At 38.0% G+C, this 23,408-nt stretch overlaps 1 protein-coding gene across 1 annotated transcript in view; it reads right to left on the reverse strand.

Moving 5' to 3' along the window:
* Positions 1–2,275: 2,275 nt before the first annotated feature.
* Positions 2,276–23,408, reverse strand: part of LOC105676546 (acetylcholinesterase-like) — a 111,539-nt gene continuing 90,406 nt past the window's right edge. The window contains exon 7 of the mRNA XM_012374545.2: positions 2,276–23,048. Within this exon, the coding sequence (XP_012229968.1) occupies positions 22,921–23,048 (128 nt within the window). The 3' untranslated portion in view covers positions 2,276–22,920. The remainder of the gene's footprint in view (positions 23,049–23,408) is intronic.

The raw sequence follows: 23,408 nt of genomic DNA on the forward strand, positions 1-23,408 counted from the left end.
TTAATTCAATTTATTTAAGTAGATTTCAATTTAAGATTGAAATATTCAAATAAAAAATAAAATTCTAGAAAAGTGATTTCCAAATTGACCAAAGAAGCTTGTTAAAAGAAAAAAATGTTGAAGTTAAAAAAATGATGAAGAAGACACCTTGTTTATTTTATTATTGTTATCCAGGCGCCATAATGCAGAGATCTTTTCGGAAGATAACGTGTTTTCGAAACACCCAAACTTTTTCATGCGTATCCTCGTGAAGAATGCATTCTTTCTAACCCAGTACAAAATTTTTGCGCGGAAGTCCTTGCATTATAATAAATTTTTTGTATTATATATATTTTAAGTTTTTTGGTCAAGAGAATTTTAATTAAACGCTTAAATATTATGTAAACTCGACAATTTAAATATTACGTAAAAAGGTCAACTAAATTTGCGTCGAAGGAACAATTTTATCAAACATTCAGCAAAAAATGCACCGCAGAAGCTTGACACAAACGTTACAAAACACCTAATAAATTTCTTATTAATCACAGATATATGCAATATTAATACGATGTCCACGTTTCCTAAGGAAGTTTAGCATTGATTAATGATCATCATCGATAAGAATATGCATTAATCATACCTTTTTTTTCCCCCTTTGCATTTTATGAAACCCACAAGTGCGCGGGCAAAAAAAAAGGGATATAATACTTAATATCTTCATGCTCAACGAAGGATATGAAAAAGTGCCTGGCGATAACGCGCGGAAAAAATGAACCGACTGTTCGAAAAGCCTGATGTGCTCGGAGGATTTAAGATACCGTCTCAACCGACGACCTACTTCGCAGTAGTTGCAGAATCTTTTCGGCAGAAACGAAGTTTAAATAGGAAATCTTCCGATATTTTTTTTTACGTACGCAGCGATACGGGTTTTATCGGACTCGTAAAATCGCCAGACGGATTTGTACGTGTACCGAAGCCACGTAAACTTCTGTCTTATTGCTGACATTCACGACTGAAACTTGCTAAATAAAAAAAAAAAAAACCCATGGATTAATATTGCCGTTACCGAAAAGTTAGAGACGACATTCGCGAGCCAGATGCCGCTATCCGAGCCGCAAATTTATATCTTCGTAAGCGAAACAAGCGCAGTCGTGACAGAAACACGTGTGACGTGTCCAGTTGGGTGAACCGCCTTCTAGATCGCGGCCGACAGGAGGATCCAATACGCGCAGGATGCAAACGTGCGATACTCATATCCGTCGGGCTTTACCGGACAGCCGGCTCAAACGCGAGAATGCAGTCGGTCGGACTGCGGCGCGGCGCGGAGCAGAGCAAATTAAAGTTGTACGCTACAGGTGCAGCGCGTCTTTCAAACACGGGAACGTAATATCGGATCGGATCGGTGTAAGAGGGCCGGGCGGGCGGAAGGGACGGACAGGGGGCGGGGAAAAGAGCTGGGAATCAAACGCACCGAGGTGGCAGGTTGATGTCATCCTTTTTCTTTTCCGCCCTCGCGAACATCGCCGAGAGTTAGCCGTTAAAAGGGAGGAAGTGCGCTCCGAGACGGGAAGAGCCCCCTTCAAAAAAAAAGAAGAGAGAGAGAAAAAAAATAAAAAAGGTGGAATCGCTCGAATCGGTTGGGCGGTCTCTCAGAGATCGGCGGGATTTCTTTATTGCCGCGAGAACGAGGGAGCTTTATTGCCGATAAAAGCTGCTTACAGAATTGGAATATTGCAGCGCGCGCGAAAATGAAGAAACAAACGCGCGAAACGAGTGTGTCATACTCTTGGCAGGTCTCGAGCTGTCCTCGCGCGAAGAAAAAGAATTCTGTTGTGGCAAAACTGCGAACCGTCGTCGCTGTTGCATATTCGATGCGAAAGCGGCCGAACTCCGCCACCAATTATTCGATATTACAGCAAAACCTGTTTTGTAAAAATAGAGAAAATCTCGCGGAACAAATTTGCCCGTAAACACATGAATTTTTATCGCTAAAAAAAAAATTTTTTATAAAAAATACATTTTGTTGCGGCAGCAAAGGTGTTATTGCTTTGATGACGTAAAAATTAATTTTCGTAGCGAAATAATATTTGCAGATTTGACCAAACCTTTTTTTCGGTTAATCAAATTAATGTTTCGAACGCCACCTCTTTACTGTCTACATAATGATCGACGAGATCGACGCTAAATACGTACCGTTTTTGTTCGACGCACCCTCTTCGTCCGCTTAAACGGCAGGTCGGAGCAGAGGAGCTTGAATTTCGGGATATGCAGATGTGTCGAAATGGTACACACTGAGTTCTCGCCGTAGTAATCGTCTCGTATCACTTATATTTATTGTAACTACATTAATTTCTCTTATACATATCGTCTTCTCTCTTTATATAATAATTACATATAACGGTGTAACATTTATTATATTTTCACGTACCACTTAACAACACTTAACGCAATATACATATCCTCGTCTCTTTCTCCTCCGTCCCCTCACTTTTTTGTCACCGTCGCCTCGCTTCGTTTCCTCCGCGAAGCGAGAGCGGCCCTCGTGTGCATATATGCACGTGTGTACATAGAGCGAATCACACGACTCGGACGAGCATCATATCTCCTTTGTAATTGACGGCAGAAGAACGTAACGAGGAAAAAAAAAAAGGAAAAATCCAACGGTTTAACGGACGCCTGATTTCTCGCAACTTGTTCCTCTCGCAAGTGCAAAGATTATATGCTTCTAATTGAAAAAGAAAAAAGACAAAAAGAGACACGTGCATTCCGCAGGTACATTATTGCATCTGCGCGATTGTGTGAAATTAGATACCATTAAGCCGATCGAGCCTCTTCCTGTGCCACAACGATTTTCCAATCGACAACCGTGCACGAGATATGATCTGTACGAATTGCGTAACGCACCCTATATGTGTATATATGACATATACATATGCGGACGATCTGATTTGTGTAGAATTTCCGATGTGCTCCTTGGAAAAACTGAAATTTACTAGCGAGACTCATCGCAGGATTGAGTACCGGCACGTTTTCCACGATTATCTAATCTCGACTTTCTCTTTCTCTCTCTCTTTCTCTCTCTCATCCTGATGAATCTCGATCGGAATTTAACTGGATGCAAGCAGGCACGGTGCACCCTACAGCGACGTCTATCACCTATTAGACCGCTCTAAATCGTACGTGACATCGTTATCGTTATAATTAGCACCATACATAATTTTATCTGTTGTGACATCGCTATCCTTATTACTATTGTTAATGTTATACATATACAACGCGTAAAGCACACGCTCGTAAAACATCTCTGCACTCGATGCACGCATATCAAACGAATGGAACTCTTTCCATAGCTCATATATATATAAATTCCCGTGGAATTTTTTGCACGACGCAACTATTGCAAAGAAAAATCTATGAAATATAATATATAAATATATATCTTCATATATATTTTTCTTTTTATCTGTTTCGTCATGTGAAAAATTCCGGGAATGGGGATAAAGTTCAAGGGAGTATTTAATCGTGGGAAAATGGGTGCAAGTCAATGCAGTGAGGTATGTTTTGTGTTTAATGTCTAAAAGCTCGATGAGCGTAAGAAAAGTTTAAGCGTTCTCTTCGAGGATCGATGCAGACGAGCCACTCGTTTTCTCGAACAAATCGCGTTCCATCGATTCCTCCGCGTTCACCCCTTCAATTACCCGCTTAAGTAGCCTACTCCCGGGTCGGGCTGCTTCATCGAAATTGAACTCGCGGAAAACTCTTTGCGAACGGATTGCACAGAGTGCCGTGAAGCTTCTTTTATCCACTCGTGGGTATCTTTTATAATAGCACTTTATTAGGAAGTTATGAAAAATTAGGATTTAAAAAAGAATAGATTGTAATATGCATATATATTACTAGAAAATAATGCCGAAATACCTGACACTGCTTTTAGCGTAATTATATTTCGCTTTGTTAAGCGCGTGGCGCGTATAAAAATGCGCCAAAAAAAAAACACACATACATCGTGAATTCATAATGAAACATTATATTGTCTGTAATAGCAATTTAATTCTTGATAAAAAACTGGACCACGCGCGGACAATGTCGTGTTTCCGAAACACGGAATACCGAATGGTGGGATGACGTCAGTGGATATATAGGGTGATACGCTCGAACAGCAACAGATTTGTACTTTGGCGATTTTCAATAATCGAAAGTAAATGTTAACGTGATCGTCAATTTGATGATTTGTCAATGATCGTTACGTTGTGTACAAGTGTATAAAAATGTTGAAAAATATTTCTATCGACAACTATAACTCGAGAAAAATAACTTGCCGTAGCCCTGCGCTGAAAAATGTCGTCTATTTTTATAAAATAAGCATTGCAATTGTACCTACTAATGTTTATTTAAGAACAAACAATTTTCCGTTGAAATGTCTCACAGGATATATGTGCTACACGTTATCATATATACGCAGTAGAGAATCGTGTTTCTGTTAAATCGACCACTAACAAAATATCGCTAAGATATTAATTCCCTGTTTTTATTATAGGACATTCTTTTAGGTTGACATCTGCTATTATCGTCGATACGACCGTGTAATAAAAAAGTTTGTAGATATTCCATCAAATTTGTCGCCAGTTCAATTTCTAAAATTTTTAGAACGTTATTATATATAAATTTAGAACGAACTCGCGATAATTTGATAAAATTTTCAGACTTCTAAGTTACACTATCGTATCAAGCTACGTAGTTAAGCTGTACAGTTAAATGTATACACAGATATTCCAAAAAGTTCGGATGTTTTCGCAATAAAAAATTCACTGGTTAATTTAAAGTCTGACACGTTGAAGGAAATTTATTTAGCGCAATTAAAAACTTATCAGCATGATATATTTTCACGGCTGAGACTCCAATTAATGTTAATCGAAATAAACGTCACCTGAAAGTAACTGAAAGATATAGTTTTGTTATCCATTTCGCTTAGTTCGCAAAAGGCTCATCTATCTCAATCGCTTATAGCCCGAAAATTATCGGTGTCTCGATATTTTCATTAAGAAGACGTCGACGTCTAAATTGACCAGAGAATCCGTCGTTCGAAGAATACATCCGAGCTTTTCGGAACATCCTCTACATATAAGAATTATATAGTATTTTTATATTATATAAAATAATCTGCTAAAGTTGATGTTACAAACGGCTACGTTGCACTCTGTGATTAATACACTGGTCAATGGTGTACATAGCGTATGCTGCTAATCGCATGTTACTATTTCGATAACGACAGTTATAAACTTGCAGTTGCCCTACGATGCGAATCGTAATTGTCGCTATAGATATCTATTACAACAGTTACGAACTTAGATTCAGTTGTTCGGGACACAAATGTATTCTGCTCTAACTGTGTTGGCTACCATTCAGTGTAGTAATTCGCAAAGGAATACACAAATCGATAGTGACCTGCTGTATGTAAGCGCATCCTTTTAGTCCTTTTAGCTGCGCACGCCGTACACATATGTCGAACAGGGCCTGACATTCGGCAGTAAAAATAAGTGGAATTTAAGTGGACAATCGGTTGAAACTTTCTGCAATGAATTTGCGACATCGTTATTTTAGACTTAATGGAGATATCTTACACATCCGAATATATACTGTGACAACGGTGCGTTTTTATCTTGTTTTTTTCCGTGAATTGTTGATATTTACAATGTAACTACGCATTTATATGTACCTCTGTTATATAGCTCTCCGTCATAGTTTTAACAAACATCCGGTTTTTCAGACAGACTCTTTTTCGAGAATAACAAAGACAGGATTATTTCAACACTGTTCGGAAAAGGAACATAGCGCGAATATTTTACGGAATAATGCAAAGTTTTTATTGTATTTCGAAAGACTTCGAAAAATGTGTGAATGCTGGACCTTGTATGTTCGCGGCTTCCTTACTTTCACACAACTGAAAGTTTCAAGCAATTTTAAGCGCGATCGGAAAACATTTGTGTAGTTTAGTGAAAGTTTACGGTAAACGCGAGATAAATAATTATGTTGTATTTCCAAATTTACGTTAAGAGGATGCTACGTAAACTGATAATTAATTACACCTTCAAATAATTGATTATTTTGAGCTGGTGAAGCTATTTATCTTCACTACCGCTTAGATTGTCTATCACATTGACTGTATTTGAGTACCGACGATTGGCGGATTTTGTAGAATTTTAATGCCTAGTAAATACGAATTAGTCCTTTCGGCTCTGGTTTAATACATCTTTTATCAGCTTGAGAAAAGGTAGAGAGAAGAGGACTAAAATAACGCTTCTACTTCTTCAAATGCTCTACTCGAAAATTTTGATGCAATATTCTATATTCTATATTATTCAATATAAAATAAAAACTGTACGCTACAAACAATATTTATCATTGATTAATCTACTATCTACTTACGTGAACTAAAAGTTTCTTAGTGTCATTATATTTTGATCTTTATCATGGAAACGGCCGAAAGAGATTTGAAAGAAGCATTTCCTCTCATTTCGTTTTGTATATCTACCCTGTACAAATCTTCGCGGGCGTTAATTTATGCTAACTTATAGATATCTAGGTCTATAGGTCGTTAGAGCATCAAAATTCAATCTACTTGCGCTGAATTGATCGGTTTCAGTTTTTGCTTGTGGAGAGAATAATCAAAGTTTGCGGGTTTTTTTTTTTATGTACATTAGTTTTATGTATGTGTATAGTGCGTATTGACTTGAATGGAAAGTTATTAACTCTTAGCTAATTATTAAATGGTCACATCTAACATTGTAATGTCAATTGTCAATCTAATTGTAATGTCAAATTACGAAAGTGATTTGCGAATTATTTAGCAATTCTATAATCGTGTCTCCCGATTTTATATTTTCAATTGTGTTACATCTTGAATATGATATATTACATCTCTGAATAATACATAACTAACGATTAACTTTTATTCAGGCGAATAGTTTCCACGACATTGTGAATAAATCGTTTGCTTCTTTCTTTAATTTCTTTTCCCGTTTTCGCGAACATGTATTTCATTCTATAAGCTTTCCAAATTTGTAAAATTTGTCCGATTTTTTTATAAGGGCGATGCTTCTCCGTGACCGTGTTAGTTCCAATTTTCTCCCAATGTAACGTAATAGTATTTACATTCTTAGATTAACAGCAACTATGTTTTAATGTAATCTTTACCTATTGTTATAATTATTTATCTACTATTTCGTTTACCGCTCTTGTAACAATATTTTTGCGTCAATTAAAAATATACTCGTCAGTTTAATTCTCGCTCAACAGCGCTTTACAAATCCAGATCCGAATCGGCTTTTTTTCTGTATAAGTCAATTGATATCCAATTTTGAATCGCTTGAAGTTTAATTCGAACATTCAATATTTAAACAACTTTTTCATCTAGCTAACATAACCGTGTATCTCGACATCCAAAATGTTTTGGATGACTAAAACACATTTATAAATTTTTATAATTTCGCGAAAATGCCAAGATCTCACAATCAGTTAATATTGATTGACAAAAATCAATTTGCTAGGATGTTTGTGATAAATATTTATGCTATATTAAATAAAGATTGCAGTAGTAATTCATATTTTTACAAAGTAAAAGAATATGCGAATAATAATATTTCAAAGTAATTCGAATTCTTTTGTGTCATTTATCTAACAAGGCAATTCGAATTATTTCTTGTCATCAAGCACGATATATATACTTCGAATTGCAACATTTCTGTAACATCGTCAGCGCGATTAACACGTAGCGACATCGAGTAATGAAACCAATTTCTGTCGAACACGGACGATCCATCGTGATACGTTAAGTTTTGCATTGCAAATGCACCCGCCACACAATGCACCTTCCGATATTTTAATCAGCAAAGGAAAACGGTACTTAATATGTGAATAATTTAGTCAGGCGAGTGATTTGCCCGACAATTAAGACGATTCAAAGGGGCTCGCGTGCGCCGAACCGTGCAGGAGAAATAACACGAGCGCACTTACAATTTCCGTAAACATTTTGAAAATGTTCCTTCGCGATCGCGCCACGCGCTTCATTATACATGCGTATTGAGCTTATTAATCTTGGGAAAAAAAAAAAAACATTCCGTGAAATCGAGTTTGTTTCATCGTGTTTCGTTGCTCGCATAAAGCAGCTGCATCTCTCGCAACTTTGTGGAAACGTTTTGTGAATCTGGTTACCATCTGGATGTTACCGGAAGTTTTTTCTCTACGCATTCGAGACGTTCATTAACGCTATAATTTGTTTTGATCTCGAGATAACGTTGGTTTACTGTGTTAATTACCTCCGAAGTTGCTCGGCTCTCGGCGCGAGGTAATTTCAGATCATGTTGATTTAGAATTCACAGCTCGCTTACAATCGCATTGTGCCCACCTGCCTACCCTCGCGGCGCGATTCACTGTACAATTGTGAATTTGCCGGCGCACGAATTCGGCGGATCGTGCATTTAATTAGCGATCTCCATTTTTCACGATCGTTTCGCGAGAATTTCGAATTCCTTAGAATTGCAATCTATCAGGTTTTGCAGATTGCGTAAGAATTGCGCGTCCCGCGATGGATTCGAAGCATCCGATTTATATGCAAGTGTGTATACCTCTTTCGATCTACAATATCGCTGTTATAGCCTTTTGAAAAGCGTGCGGGGAAAATAAAGTGCCGTTTCCATGTTTATATACAGATAGATGGGAACTCGTATTTCACAGAAATCTACTTTCATTCTTTTTGTTCCTTCCACCGATTATAAAATAGTCGTTATCAGCTAAGTGAAAAATGCTAGTTGGTACTCAGTGCTTTATGAATACATCATAGTTGTTGCGCAGGAAAATATCGTTTTGTGTGCGTAAAAATATGATATGTAAATCACGCAGAGCGCGTTATTACATAAGCAGCTTTCATTTTTTTTCACGCTAAAATAACGCTTGTGCGCGCACAACAAATTCGTAAGTAATTACAAAGTTACATAACGACAAAAGGATGAACAGCTGCATAGTTACAAAGCTATGTAATGACAGAAAGATAAACAGCTACATAAAGAAGCGGCAAAAAAAAAAGATACAATAAACGATTGTCATTATAATTAAGAAAATTAATTGGAATTTTCCCGTAAATGCGCAATTAGGATTCGGATTGTTTATTTCAATATAAAAAACTGCTCGAAACATCCACCGCGGTAACATTTTAATATTTTTCGGTGCACATGCTGCGCAAGTCGTTAGATAATAAAACATTCATGACGAAATTGCAGGAGAGCGTACATCCAAAAGGAAGGAATTTGCATGACACATATCTGGCGTCAGCCTCTCTTTAGTTTCTAGGTGTAAAATACGGTTGCAAGCGTAGTGACACCTTTCTGAAACGACCTGTGCAGATGTTATGGGTCGATTCCATAGTGACAGAGGGTATGCAGGGTAGATATCGAATTGATATCCGATTTTCATGAATTATTCAAGCGGGAGGGAAAAAAAGTCCGTTGTCTCGTTCGTCACGTTGCTTCATGTCAATCGCGTCGTATTGGTCGCGATGAATCATTTAATATAGCTGCTATTACGCACTTGTGTCCATACAACGAGGCTCGTGAGATTCTTAGACGATGCACGATTGTGGAGGCAATTTTGTATCATGAAAGGATGAATCCATAAGATTCATTTTTTGAAAAGTTGAAATATAAAGGAAGGATAAAGATTATGCTGCATTTAATAAAGAAGCAATTTTCTTTTCTTTTCGTTAGAATATTGCAACTTGATAGCTTCATAAAATCCAAATATCGCTTTATTTCTTTCCATGCTGATGAAAAAGAATTATTTCGTAAATTATAACTTTAACTCTATTTCAGAGAAAATTGTAAATGAATATTTTCTGCTTCATAATATGAGATTTTTTTATATATAGGTTTTTGCATTAAATTAAAAGGCAGAAAAAAATCATAAAAACAAAATCTGTGAAAAAGCGTAAAAATATGTAGCAAAGTATACTTGTATTGGCATGAGAGTAAAGCTGTAAAATTGAAGAGGCATCAAAATTCTGCAGACAACAACGTACACATCATTCTCACTTTTTTTATATATAAATTTTTTTGAATCCGTACCTATTTTTTATTCTAATAATGCTTGCACATATAAAACGTTAAGAGGCAAAAGAGGTTTGTTTTTTCATCGCATCGCATTTTACAATAAAGAAATCCGTCGAAATAAATGATTTTAACAGTCGTTGCGTCAATGCAGTTACCTTGTGCGAGCAGTGCATATTTCAAACCGATTCTCGTTGAAGTGCACTCAAAGCGGTCACCTGCTTTCTTTTTCTATTCTCAAACGAGACAAGATTGACAAGGAGACGCTGGTCAAAGCAATTCGGCCTCTCTATTTTTGTCATTGCCCTGCTCTGTCTCTGCGCCCGTGTCTATCGATTTATCCACCTGTCATCGTGCCTTATCCCTCTATCTTCCCCTCCACTCCCCCCCGCCCGTCTCTGCTGAATTTATAAATAATTGGCCATTGAAACCGTGACCCTTACGGAAATACGACCGGGTCTGCCCTGATTTTCATACATCTCGATTATTCCGGCGGCGCTCTCGCGCGCGCTACCGGAGCGAGCGGAGCTGTCTGGCATTTATGAATTTTTATTTCTTCGTCGAGATATACTGAAATGTTCCTGACGTGTCGCAGCTGGCGAATAGCAATGAGCGACTGGCCGCACCCACAAAACGCGCTACGATATACGGTTTGTTGTTCATCATTAATCACGTTTAACTTAACTGAACTTTGCGGAACTATAAAAGACTATTGCAATAATTTGATTTTACATTTCATAAATCTTTCTCATGCTTAGAAAAATATCGAAGATGATTTGTACCAATAATGTTGCAACATAGCGAGATTACTACCGCAAAAATAAATAAAAATCCAAACACTTGATAAAGAAAATTTTATCTAACAGATATAAAAATATTTAACAAAAATTCTTTTCCAATAATATTTATTTCAATTTTAAAAAATATAGAAAATAGTTTAAAATGAAAATTTTCCTATATTTAAAAAATGTTACAAATGGCGTAACCTGTTATATGTCTGTGTCAATAAAAACCTGGTTTTAAATTTAATTATGTTTAAGTTTTTTTTTTTTTAAATAAAAAATCCAATTATTGGCGCGAGACCAATGATTGCGCTATTCACGAATTTTTCTGTGCAATTTCATTAAAATTTGCAGCGCGGGAAAGAACACTTCATTAAATTATCTTTGACCCCATTTGTGGATATCCCTCGCGTTATGACGAACAGCGCGGACGCAGGACGTTGCAGGAGTTTCGAAGCGTTACTTCCGTCAACACCGAGCGCTTGAAAAAGAGCTGCGGTTCTTGTATCGAGATATTAACGAGAATGGATTTCGTAATACGCGAATATACGGCGCTCGTTCGTGCACACGTCGCTTTTTGTTCTTGCGGCTTACGCTGCTCCTCCAAAATCACTTCATTTAATGCGAGATTGGAGCGTGATCGGACAGGCGCGTTGAAATCCAAGTACGGATGGAAACCGCTGCACTGTCCGTAACGTGCATGCGGTCACGCCGGAAAAGCACACCGGTGTGAGGTCTCTCGCGAAAATCATCACCGCGAAAATCGCTCTCGCGTTATTCCGAATCAATCGTATGGTTTAATTAGCCGAACGCATTCACCTGGACGTGGCATGAAAGGCGAAACGGTGAAAAATGAATAGCTTTCTCTCTCTCTCTCTCTCTCTCTCTCTCTCTCTCTCTCTCTCTCTTTCGCTACTAATTATAAATCTAATCTTTTCTTTCTAATGACACGTTTTATAAATATCGGAGAGATATGTGTTTTTATCGAACACATTAGTATTTCCATAACAATGCAAGCGTCAACTGCACATTTGCGATGGTTTATAGAAAAATACCGTGATTTATAAATATCAAGTTGCACAGGCAGGGCATCGTGTCGATGACCTTTTTTCGCCGTTTCATGCAAATTATCATGTTACAAGTAAAAATATGTAATTCGAAAATTAATTAAAAATAACGCGAAAAACAATATAAAAAAGGCAAAAAATATAAAATTCGAACAAATAAAAAATAAATCTATTTTAAACAGTGACGTGCGTTTAATACAATCGGTTGTACAGTTAATGAATCGCCATTGTAACACTTTTCATGGGAAAGTTATAAATGCATCGATAAAATTCAATGTCTTTGTAGATCGCCGATTACACGATGGTGCGAACAAACCGCGTCACTTGTTGCACGCGTTCATTGTGGCGTGTAAAACAAATCTAACGAATAATGAAAAAGCATGTCAGTCGATTTTATCGAAATTGTGTGTAAATATAGGCGATCACATAAAAATTCCATGAAAATTCCACAATCTAGTGCGTTTTTGGGCTTGATGAAGAATATTTTTACATTCCAATTGCATTAAAATTTTACCGAAATAAAATCAATTCAAAACAAAACGATATACGTGACAGAGTTTCGCTGTTGATATGCACTTCTCGAATGCAATTAATCAATCTTTTATTTCTTCAAACTTCAAGATATGTCAATATCCTTGTCAAATAACAGCTCGATATCAGTGACAGAATCCACAATCGAGAGCAAGCAGGATGCGTATGGGGCAGTATAACACACAGGTTGTTTAAACGCGTACATTTGTTTGCAAACGAAGCTTTTCCCTTTATTGGCTAATAAACTCTTTATTTCTTTTGCAGATGCTCTGTCTCTTGCATTACGGAGTGCCGCCTGAATTATACGATACTCATTATCGCGGCAGGTTTTTGTCTCGCCGGCAAATACGAGCGGCCCTTTGTTCGCGCAGCAGCGTAGCAGTGTAAAAAAACATCGACGCTTCAAGTATTGCCGGTGTAATTTCTATTAGGTACGTCGCAATTAAACTCGCTTGGTGTCTCTGGTCACGCTACTCGTTGACGCAAGTACGCGACGGCAGATTGCTCGTCAGAGTGACGAAGTTGTGCCGGTGCAGCTGGTACTCCCGACAGTGCCATCGGAGGGAAATGAGGTCACGCCTTTGTGATCCATCACCGGATTTCAAGGGAACGATTTAATGGCGGCGCATCCGCCGCGCGCAAATTGCTCGTAACTCGCCCTTTGATGGGCATTAAGGTACTCGGTAAGGGCGAATTCTGAAAAATTGCTGATCGTTACCGCGGCCCGCTCGATGGTGTACGTACGATTATCGATCTCGCAACGACTCTACATAACCCGTCGCGATGGCTGTCGCAGAAGCTTTCGGTCGTCGCGCGCTTTATATACCATTCTCGGCTATGTAAAGCGACGGTGCTCACCGTCGTAGAGATTTTCCTCTTTCGTGGATCAAGCTGTGCCATGAATCGGGAATGACTTCGGGTTCATATCCGTAATAGCAAATTGTTTTCGTGAAACGTGAAAAATTGTGCGAATCCCAACAATTTTAAATTGTTAACACTGTTAGAGATATCGTTGTGCTGTACAAAACACTTTTATTTTTTTAATATTAAAACAAGAATTATTATGCGCGTTGAAAAATCAATATAACAATTTTTGTATAAAGTATTCTTTGCAGCCAGGTCAAACAATTTATAAAAGTTTTCGTTTCTCTCGGAGACGACCGATTTTTCTCAATTTTATTTTTCATCTGTTCACTTTATCATTTTAGTTTTTCGCAACTTATAACAGCAAAGTATTATTTAAATTGACTATAAGACACAATATGTGATTATTTGATTTGTTTATATCATTATTTCAAATATGAAAAGTGTTTACTTGCTTACTATATACATTTTTGTTAAATAAAAAGAAATAAAGAGATAAACAAAAATAAGAAAATTAAAATTATATGAGACAAACAGAAAATTAATTTTCTTGAATTATGTGTATTTGAGAGACGATAACCGCAAATTTAACGCAAAATAATGCAAAATCTTGGAAATTTAGTGATAAAAGAGAGACATTTACGCGGAAATGTAGAATGATAATATTCTCGAATATTGAATTTTCGAAATAATGTTCCGTGTTTCTGATTTCGGTGGTGCTTTCAAGTTTTGCATAATGTTCTCAATATTTCGGGAAAATATCCTCGCACTATGTCATTTTAGAATAATGTAACTTCATTGCATTGTTTCTCGGACTTTTTGTGTCTATTATATCATTTTTTATCGTAGATCTGTAATAAAAAGAATAAATATGTAACATAAAAAAATCTGTTTCATAGCATGAATTAATAACGACATGCCTACGGTTTATTAAAAATTGATTATCATTTATTATATCTGATAAGTATTTTTTTTAAATAACAAAACAAAATTATTATTTAAAAGGCGAAAGATATGATCATGGAATTGCATGAAAATTTTATGCAAATTGATAACTATCAATCGCCACATCTCTCACGTTCTTAGCGTATATATTAATTTAAGCAACCGATTTATGAAAGTAATTTTTTATAAAGTCACGTGTTTATATTTGAAATATATCAGTGATAGAATAAGATAAACTTCAAATAAATAATACAAAGCGCGCGAAAATTCTGACTGCATGACTTTCCTCATACTGGGAAAAGTCTCAGTTACGAGAACGGATAACGGGAAAATTCCTTAACAAATTTGCGTTGCGCAATTCTCTCTTCGTCCTAGAATATCAGCGTATATTTTTTATCTTTATGCCAGGATTGTTATCATATCTCTGCAAGAAAAAATAAGCTTTACAGAAATTGCGAAATAGCGACATTATCAAATATCTGTAATTATAAAATTTAACACGAAAGGATTAAGGCGCGTATTTTCACAAACATACGCTTTCATAAAAAAAATCCAAAAGTGACATACTAGGACAAATAGCACTGCGAAAAGGCGAGGATAACTTCAATTTCAAGGAATATTTCTGAGAGAAAGAGAGATGCAAAACAAATGTAAAGAGTATTTTTTTATACTTTCTGCAGAAGATAAAATATTCTTTAGAAAAGCAGTTGCTGAGATTTTCTTTTGTCGCCTGTAACACCTTTATGTTAAATAAAACTGCATGAGAACTTGGAATTCCCTAGTAAAGCTGACTTTGAAGCCCGACTTTTACCTCGACGAAAATTAGATGAAGAAAATCCTTATATGTTACTAATTTTCAATATTAACCGCTTTAGCAAATAATAAGCAGAGTGAAAGTTTGTGTTTTAAAGAAGCGCGCTTAAAATTAACTTAGAGATACGATTTTGTTATCTGCTCGTACTTTTCAAATTTACTTTGACGAAATGATTTCAATATTAAACTTCACGTTTTGCATTTACAGATTACGATATTTCCGATATTATAAATATCAATATTCGCCATAATATCCCATCACTTTTGTCACAATCTGTTCGAAGCAAATATTTGACTTCTGAGATGTGTAGCGCAATCATATTACATATTAATACTTATTGTATTAATATTCATATTCTCATAACAAGTATTATGTATTTCATACATGATTCGCGACGCTGCGATCGATATGACAAAGTATTACGCTCTTTCTTAAGCCGATTGACTTTAGAGCCGATGTTTGATTCATAAAAATAGTTTTGTCCCGTACGTTTAATTGAAACACGGAATTGCCCCTTTCTCTTCCCTCTTTAACTTTTACTCCGTAAATCGATGCTAGTTAACGGCTGCATTTGCCGATTGAGCTACCAATAATAGATATTTTCCTACCGATTAACGCCGATATATGAAACATACACACTCATACGCGCACACACATATATATATATATATCTCTTTTTTTGTTCCTATGTAGATGATATGTAAGAAATGGAAGATTCGTATTTCCGACGCGCCTTGCTTTTTGCGCGTCGGGACGAAATTTAGGCTGTGTATCAACGAGGTGCTTACTAACTATCTCATGATGTGTTGACGATTTATCATCGGATAATCACGTTTATGTGTATAATAATCGTAAGTCGCAAATGGACTCTGAAATATTTCAAGTTATATTTCACGTCTACATTTTTCGGGGAAATATAATTACATAAAACTAGAAACTCTGACTCACTATAAATGATTATTTCCCGCGTCGATTAATTTTAACTGACAGTCAAAACTTGCCGACAAAATTGCTGACATGAAAAATGAAATTTTGTCAACGAAAAAAAAAAAAAAGTTAAAAATTTGTTCTCCTTCGATGACGATATTTCATGTTAGCAATTTTTGTCGACAAGTTTTTTACCATCGGTTAAAGTTAATCGACGCTGGAAATAGTCACCGTACATGTAACAAGTCAGTAAACGAATTATGTCAGCGTGAATGGTTTGTGATATGTTTTAGTATTTTTTTTAGATATACAAAAATAGAATGTAGGATATATTTATGAATTTAGAAACTAATAATACATTTCGAAGCAAGACTTTCGAAAGAGTCGCGAATACCTGCGTAAACCCGTCCCAAAGGACGTTTCCTCACTCGAGGCATCCGGTACGAGTGATATCAATTTCAGATCAAAGCGGAGAAATTCGATTGTTCGTACACAAACGCGCGCGCGCGCGTTGTATCACATACGATTTTGAGTGCGATTGCAGAGAGCGAGCTGACGAGGCGGTGTGAACACGCCGGTGCTGCGGCCTTATCACTGCTAGAAACACGAAAATGAAATTTCCCACCCAAATTCCTGATACTTGATTAAATTTCTTTCATCATTAAAGCAACTGTCTGCTCGTATAACTTTTACAATGCGCGCGCGCGCGCAGCGAATTAAGTCGCGCGGGCTCAATTTGCTGAAATACTTCAGAGCGCATTTCGCTTGTAGATATGTATAGAGTTCTCGCCAAAATCGCTGTGATTTCGCTGTGATGTTGAAATCGATTGTACCCACAAGCTCGCGGGAGAATCTATTCGCCGTTCCGCACGAATCCGAAACTGAATTCCAACGTGGAATTTATGACGCGGCGATGCATGCTTAATCTTCCCTGCTTTCTACCTAATTCTCTTTATTTCTAACAACCGCCCTTTCCCTTATATTAATTCATATAGAACACCCTGTACACACGGCACATGTATGCATATGCAAATACAATGAACGCTTGAATCACGAGCAAACCTATTACTAGCTTTCAGAAATGGTCGACCCTTTAGAGTCTTATAGCCTAATCCTCAGTTAGCCGCGCGCCGCGGTAAACGCGCGCATTCGCCTCCACTCGAAAATATAATTTACTTTTGCGAAAATTTATATCTCTCATTTAACGAATAGAGCATTCAACGAACTAACGCACGGCCGATCTCGCATTCGCACAGACAGATTTGGACCGATGGCGATTAATTAGATGAAATCAAACGGTACCGCTAATCGCGCTACAGTTGCGTCGCGTCGAAGCTGAAGGCCTCGACAAACGCAAAAAAGAGAGACATATCGGGTGGATCGGCTTAATCTAGAATCCGCCTCCTCTTGATTATGCTGCGGAAACGAGGGACCGTTTTTCTCCTTCTCTGCCGCCTTAATCCTTAGATAAAGCTAAAGTCGCTGTCGCGACCGTCGGGTCGCAGGTTGCAAGTTGCACGGTGCCTTAACACTTAAAAGCCTACGGCTAAAACCTTGTCTCGTGCGCGACGTCACACGTATAATCTGGATACAATATATATAGTATATAATTATATTTATATTCATATATCTATATATATGTACATCTCACTTAACAATAATGCGTATGTATATATGTATATTTCTGGTTTTGCTCTTTCGTTTTGTTTTTCGACGCGCGCGTCGAAGGAGCGCATTCCTAAACGCGGCGACGTCGCAGTTTTCTCGCACGGCTTTCCCCTACGATTTCAACCGCTGAAATCCTGCCCCCCGTTTTACTCCGACATAACGATTCGACATTCAACATTTCCACTCGAGCTCGCCCTCTTCACTCATCCAGCTTTTATTATCGTCTCGAGTGTAAAACTCCATTCGAACGTAAGCTGTTATATTTTACGAGCTGACCTGCCTCCTTTTCTTCTCGCAATATTATCGTTGTTCCTGTAGATGTTCGATCTCATTCGAAGGACTCGTAAAGGGACGAAAAAAATTCACACTTTCTTTCTAGTGAATAATCTCCGTTAGATTTGTACGTCAAAATTTTTCCGCGACTTTGAAACTCGCCGAACTTCTTCAGATTTCGCGATGGCGAAATTTTAATGCAAGAAGATTGATTTGTTTTATATTTATTAACACACCGAGCGCCGATTATTTCATTGTGCGAATTATGTACCGGTATTATTAATCATTATATTCGCATATCATATATATTTTACGATGTTATTTAAGGAGAAATCAATGCAATATATAAGCATATATGTATATTGCTGAACTATTGGTAATTCATGCAAATCACCGATTGGTTCTAAAATTGTTAAATATGCAATTAAATTCAAGACATAATTTGTTAATCGTTTAATGCATGTTAATGTATGACGTAGTAATTGTGTGCATGTATGTAACTGTGTGTTAGAAACGAAGTTCTAACTTTCTATTTAGTTTCTGTTTAGTTCTGTTCGAAACATTGCCGAATAGAGAATGTCAATCTCAAATAAAATTATAATGCTAAAATTTTGCAGAGATCAACTGATTAAATTCTTAAATTAGAATTAGAATTGTTAATTTTTATCGAAATTCATGTTGACGATATTCCAATCTTGTTGCGAAATGGGTATTAAATAATTGATTAAAAATAATCTATGTATGCGGGATTTTTATTTCACTAATTGCATATACAAAAAACATAAACGAGGCTTATAAAATGATTCTAATTAAAATTCTTTATTAAAAGAAGCAATGACACATCGTTATTGACTATTTCTGAACATAAATGTTGACGAATTTATGAGTTTGTTTAACCCTCAAAAAATATCCAAGTAAATTAATGAAAATTTATTAAATATACGCAAATTGTATAAGTTTCTATATATAGGATTATAATAAATCAATAATTTATTTATAGAAACAGTGACGAAAAAAATCTCATAAAAACAAATTAGTTCTCAATATTTATAAATAAAAAAAATAACATGCTAAAAAAATCTTTATAAATGTAAAGTAGATAGTATTTAATGAGAAGCTCATAAAACAAAATGATAAATAACCGTTTGATGACTAATAATACACAGATATAATACACACTGCATCGTTTAATTAATTATGAATGAAACTTTCAGCTTCGTACTTATGCATGTCCGCCATAAATCGCACGACGAGTTCCTGAATGGACTCCTCCTGATATTTTTTTCGTTCCTTTCCACGAGCGCGTTTTATCGCGACACATGTAAGCATTAATAACGATCTTTGCATTCAATTTAAAATCGCTTTGCGGGCGATAAAAAAGAAGCAACGCATAACTCGCTTAGACACTAACGGCTATGACATTTGTACTATTCCGCCGAAATTTACGACGCGCTTTTATTCAGATTCTCATTGCCGCCGGCCGAGAGCTGGGCGTCCAAGTGCGGTTACGTCTCAATAAAATGTTAAACGCGAATGCGCGAGAGCCTTAATGCGCCTTCACATTGCTCGTAACCTTCAAATTCCGGCGCATTTGCATCGGGAACCACTTACCTCCGCGATCTTATCGCGAGATGGAAGTTCGAAGCGTCGTCAGTAATAAAACGGATAAATCCGGGCAATTGATTTTGGATCTCCCCATCGTCCGCGCCTCCACCCTCTTTCCACCCTCGTCGACGTTCTCGACTCGAGACTCGCGGCTTAATGCGCGTCGACGAAATCACCAGGCGCACGGCGTACTTGAAACTTTTCTCGAACGAAATTAGCCCCGGAGTTTTGCGCCGGACATCACGTTTCGTCACGCGCCGTGAAATTTCGTATCTATCGCGAGGAGCACAGCGAGGAAGGGGTGTTGTCAAACTTTCTCGACGCGATGATAAGCGACGATTGAATTCGTTCAATTCCGCACAAGCAGCGTGCATCTTTCCGTAAACGGTTTTGAAGATTCGCGCGGGCGCGTCCCTCTTTTGTTTCCTTTTTCCGATCTGAAAACCGGGCCAAGTGCGCACCGGGTCTTATCCGCTTTCCTCGAAAGATACTCTTAAGCCTCGCGGAACACGATATACTCTGCTTCATCTCTTTCAACACGCAGACTTCTCGGTTACGACGAGAAAGCTTTCGGGGCCGGGCGCTTCGCTGAGACAGCACGAGAAAGCTACGGATTCCGCGAAAACAAGCGGACGGACACAACAATGCTGTAATTCGCTCCGATAAGGATTACTGATATGAGTGCCGTCCATTTCGCTCCACACAGTACCGCGATACGTTCCGTACGAATGCAATTTCAGTTACGTAACCGTCTCGGCCGGCTCGCTTGTGTGCGATCGGGTCAATTGGATCAATGGGCAGCGAGCTGAGTTCCAGATCGCTCTAATTGCTGGGAAATTGAAAGTCTCGCGCGGAAACTATCGATTTCACTTTCCACCGCGTTGCCGCTACTCAATGGCTCTCTCTCACTCGATTTCGAAAATCACGTATTTGTTGTTGTTATCGTAGACAGGTATATAGCTTTACGGCGATTCATCGCGCGGTGAATTATGAGGAGAGCGAAATGAAGTACTTTGCAAAGTATCGAAGACGCCGGATAATAATTCAATTTCCTATATGTACACGGAATACTTTATTATCGTGACGGTCCCGAGTCATTTTAATTAGTTGAAAATTGAAAATTTTGCGACCGCAAATTTCATTGTTGCGCTCCGCGCTCCGCTTCATGGCTCGCCCTGTTTGCTTTCGGAATTTATTAATCTTCTATTCCCCCGGGTCACTTTATGACCACTCATTGTGTAATGAATTATGGAGAGCAGAGCGAAATTTCTTACAAAGTCGTTGAGCAGTTAGATGAAGATGTAACTTTTCGTGCGGGACACATCGGTTATCTCGCCGGTAATTCTTTCCACGCTGACTCTATTGTTCTTAAAATAAATGTTTATTGCGAAGAGACAATTTAGAGCCGACAGTTTGTGCGATGGTTACGACTAGCGGATTGCTATTATCTATTAGGTCTTCAAGTCGTTACAATATTTTCAAAATTAATTTAGTTTTTCTAGAATAGTGTTCACACTGGTCTCTGCATCTAGAGTGACTGCTAAAGATAAATGCTTTATCTGAAGAATGGAATCGCTTGTTCTAAACTTTTGTGACGTTCTAAGATTCATCCTAATTGTGTAAAGACTACTAATTTACTTATAATAAAATCGGTGCTTATTTTGGTTTGTTTCGTGACGTAATCGGCCACACATAAAAATCGATTATTCCTAAACTTTTCTAAAAAGTCCTTTCAAGAAAAATCGTTTATATCGGAAATGCAATATACAATTAACGATGAATCGTATTTCCAAGATTCCCAAATTTGCTGAAATATTCAATTATTATTCCGAAATCTCCTTCCTTCCTGCGAAATTACGCTTTGTCATCAATGTATTGTCAATATGCGCAGATACAACTAACGTGACCAGCTGATTTTGTCCTAGTTCAACATACGCATTTAAATTTTGCGCTACCGCCTTGACTTATAATCCAACGCGCAACTTCTCTCATTGGAAACGGCCGACGCTCGAGAATTTCTTTTTTTAACGCGTCTCTTTCGCGATCGACGGTGAAAATTGACGTGATACTAATCGCTCGCTCTACGCAACTCGCTGAATTCAGCGTTAATCGCGGTCTTTTAAGCGCGCCAGCCAATTTTCTTCCGCTGCGCACTCGCTATTTACCGTTCTCGTCATTTCCCTTCTGTCGCCTTCAGCTCTGAAATTGGTCTCGCATACACGATTTGGTCGTGCTAGACGATCGACTACGCTGCAAACTAGGAGATCAAATACGTTGCAAGATGTTGCGCCGGTCGCAGCTGCTTCCTTAGTAACGAGGGGATTGATCGCGCCACCGTTACAGAGCTTATCGTGACCCGTTACAAATATATATATATATTACCAAGTTTATTGCAGCACGCAATAGACCGAAATCTGATCTACGTTTAATCGTATCCCGTGCGAAGTTCAGTAAATCCCGAAATTGTAGCGCGCTCGATCATCAATTATATAAGCCATTAAATCTCGTGTGTTTACTGCGAGATGCTGCTGCGAGATCGAGGTAGCTTACCATCTGCATTTCCCACACCCGTGTCGAACAACGATTTACGATCGTCTGTTTAGTCTGTGCTACGAAATGGCTTTTTTTTTTTATGTCCAAGGTCGAATGAAGGATTCAGTTTCATATTTTCTTAACAATTATATCCGCTCTTGCGATTAAATAGCAACGATTCTTAGACAATCGGTCCGATGACTCGATGTTAGATCACATTGTCCTTAAAACTGCGATTCATTCAGAAATCGGTTACGAAATTGTGATATAAATTCACGATCGGACCGATCGAATCCAGAAATCGGTGAGAATCGTAAGAGACTCTGTACGAGACGGCGAATCAGAGATAGAATCGGAACCGGAAGCAGATCAATATTGAAGCTGCACGGAGGTGGAGTATGCCTAAGTGCGAATTGTCGAAATCGAATCCTATCGGCGCCGATCGTTCGACGGCTCCTTCGAATTTCTCGGACTCGACGCGAGTATCGCGTCGTCGTCGGTCGCGGATCGCGGCACGTAGATCGATCGGCTACCTCGAAGCGGCGCACCCCGGGACACGGAGCATCTGATTATCATTCGCAAACGTCGCGCTGTGCTACCTGGTGACATAACGACACAGTGAAAACGGACTCTAACTGCTGCTGCACGACGGTAGCATACGTTCTACGGCGACCTATCGATCTACGAATGGTTCACGACCGCTAATGCGACCTTGAAGCGTAAACAACGCTCGTTATAGGACCTGTTTGTTGGACGGTGGCGCCAGTGGAGCGTCTCTGTCCAGCCAGTTACCTGCCATCCGTGAAAAGGGTTTGTCGACATGGGTGATTAACCGCTTATATGAATCTATATACCGCCAGCACCGGAAGTAAGAGGATGGACACGATCGGTGAACCACGCAGCTTGCCCGCACCCGCAGAAACGCTTGACGCCATCGCGGTCTTGCACGCCTCGGGCGTGGGGTCTGCAACAGGAAGAACAAAACATTGCGAAATAAATGTAGGGCGAAAACGAGTAAACTATGGACAATTAATTAATTAGGATTGATTAAGAATATGCAAACATTCGAAATATAGTGCATTCTGGCATATTTCACAAATTAAGTCTCAGAAACGCAAATAATGGAAAAAATTTTATTTTTTTCTTTACTTTCAAGTAAACTTTGCTTCAATAGGATTTTTAATTAAATTGCAAAAATCTTTAATAAATGGAATTTTCTGTAAAAAAAATTTGGTTCTGCGGAGAAATTCAGTGTCGTAAATTCGAAATTTTAATGTTGCAGATTCTTTGAAAATTAAAAACAGATGAATAACGTGATTTCCCC

Source organism: Linepithema humile, chromosome 3 (assembly GCF_040581485.1).
Source record: "Linepithema humile isolate Giens D197 chromosome 3, Lhum_UNIL_v1.0, whole genome shotgun sequence".
Lineage (NCBI taxonomy): Eukaryota > Metazoa > Arthropoda > Insecta > Hymenoptera > Formicidae > Linepithema > Linepithema humile.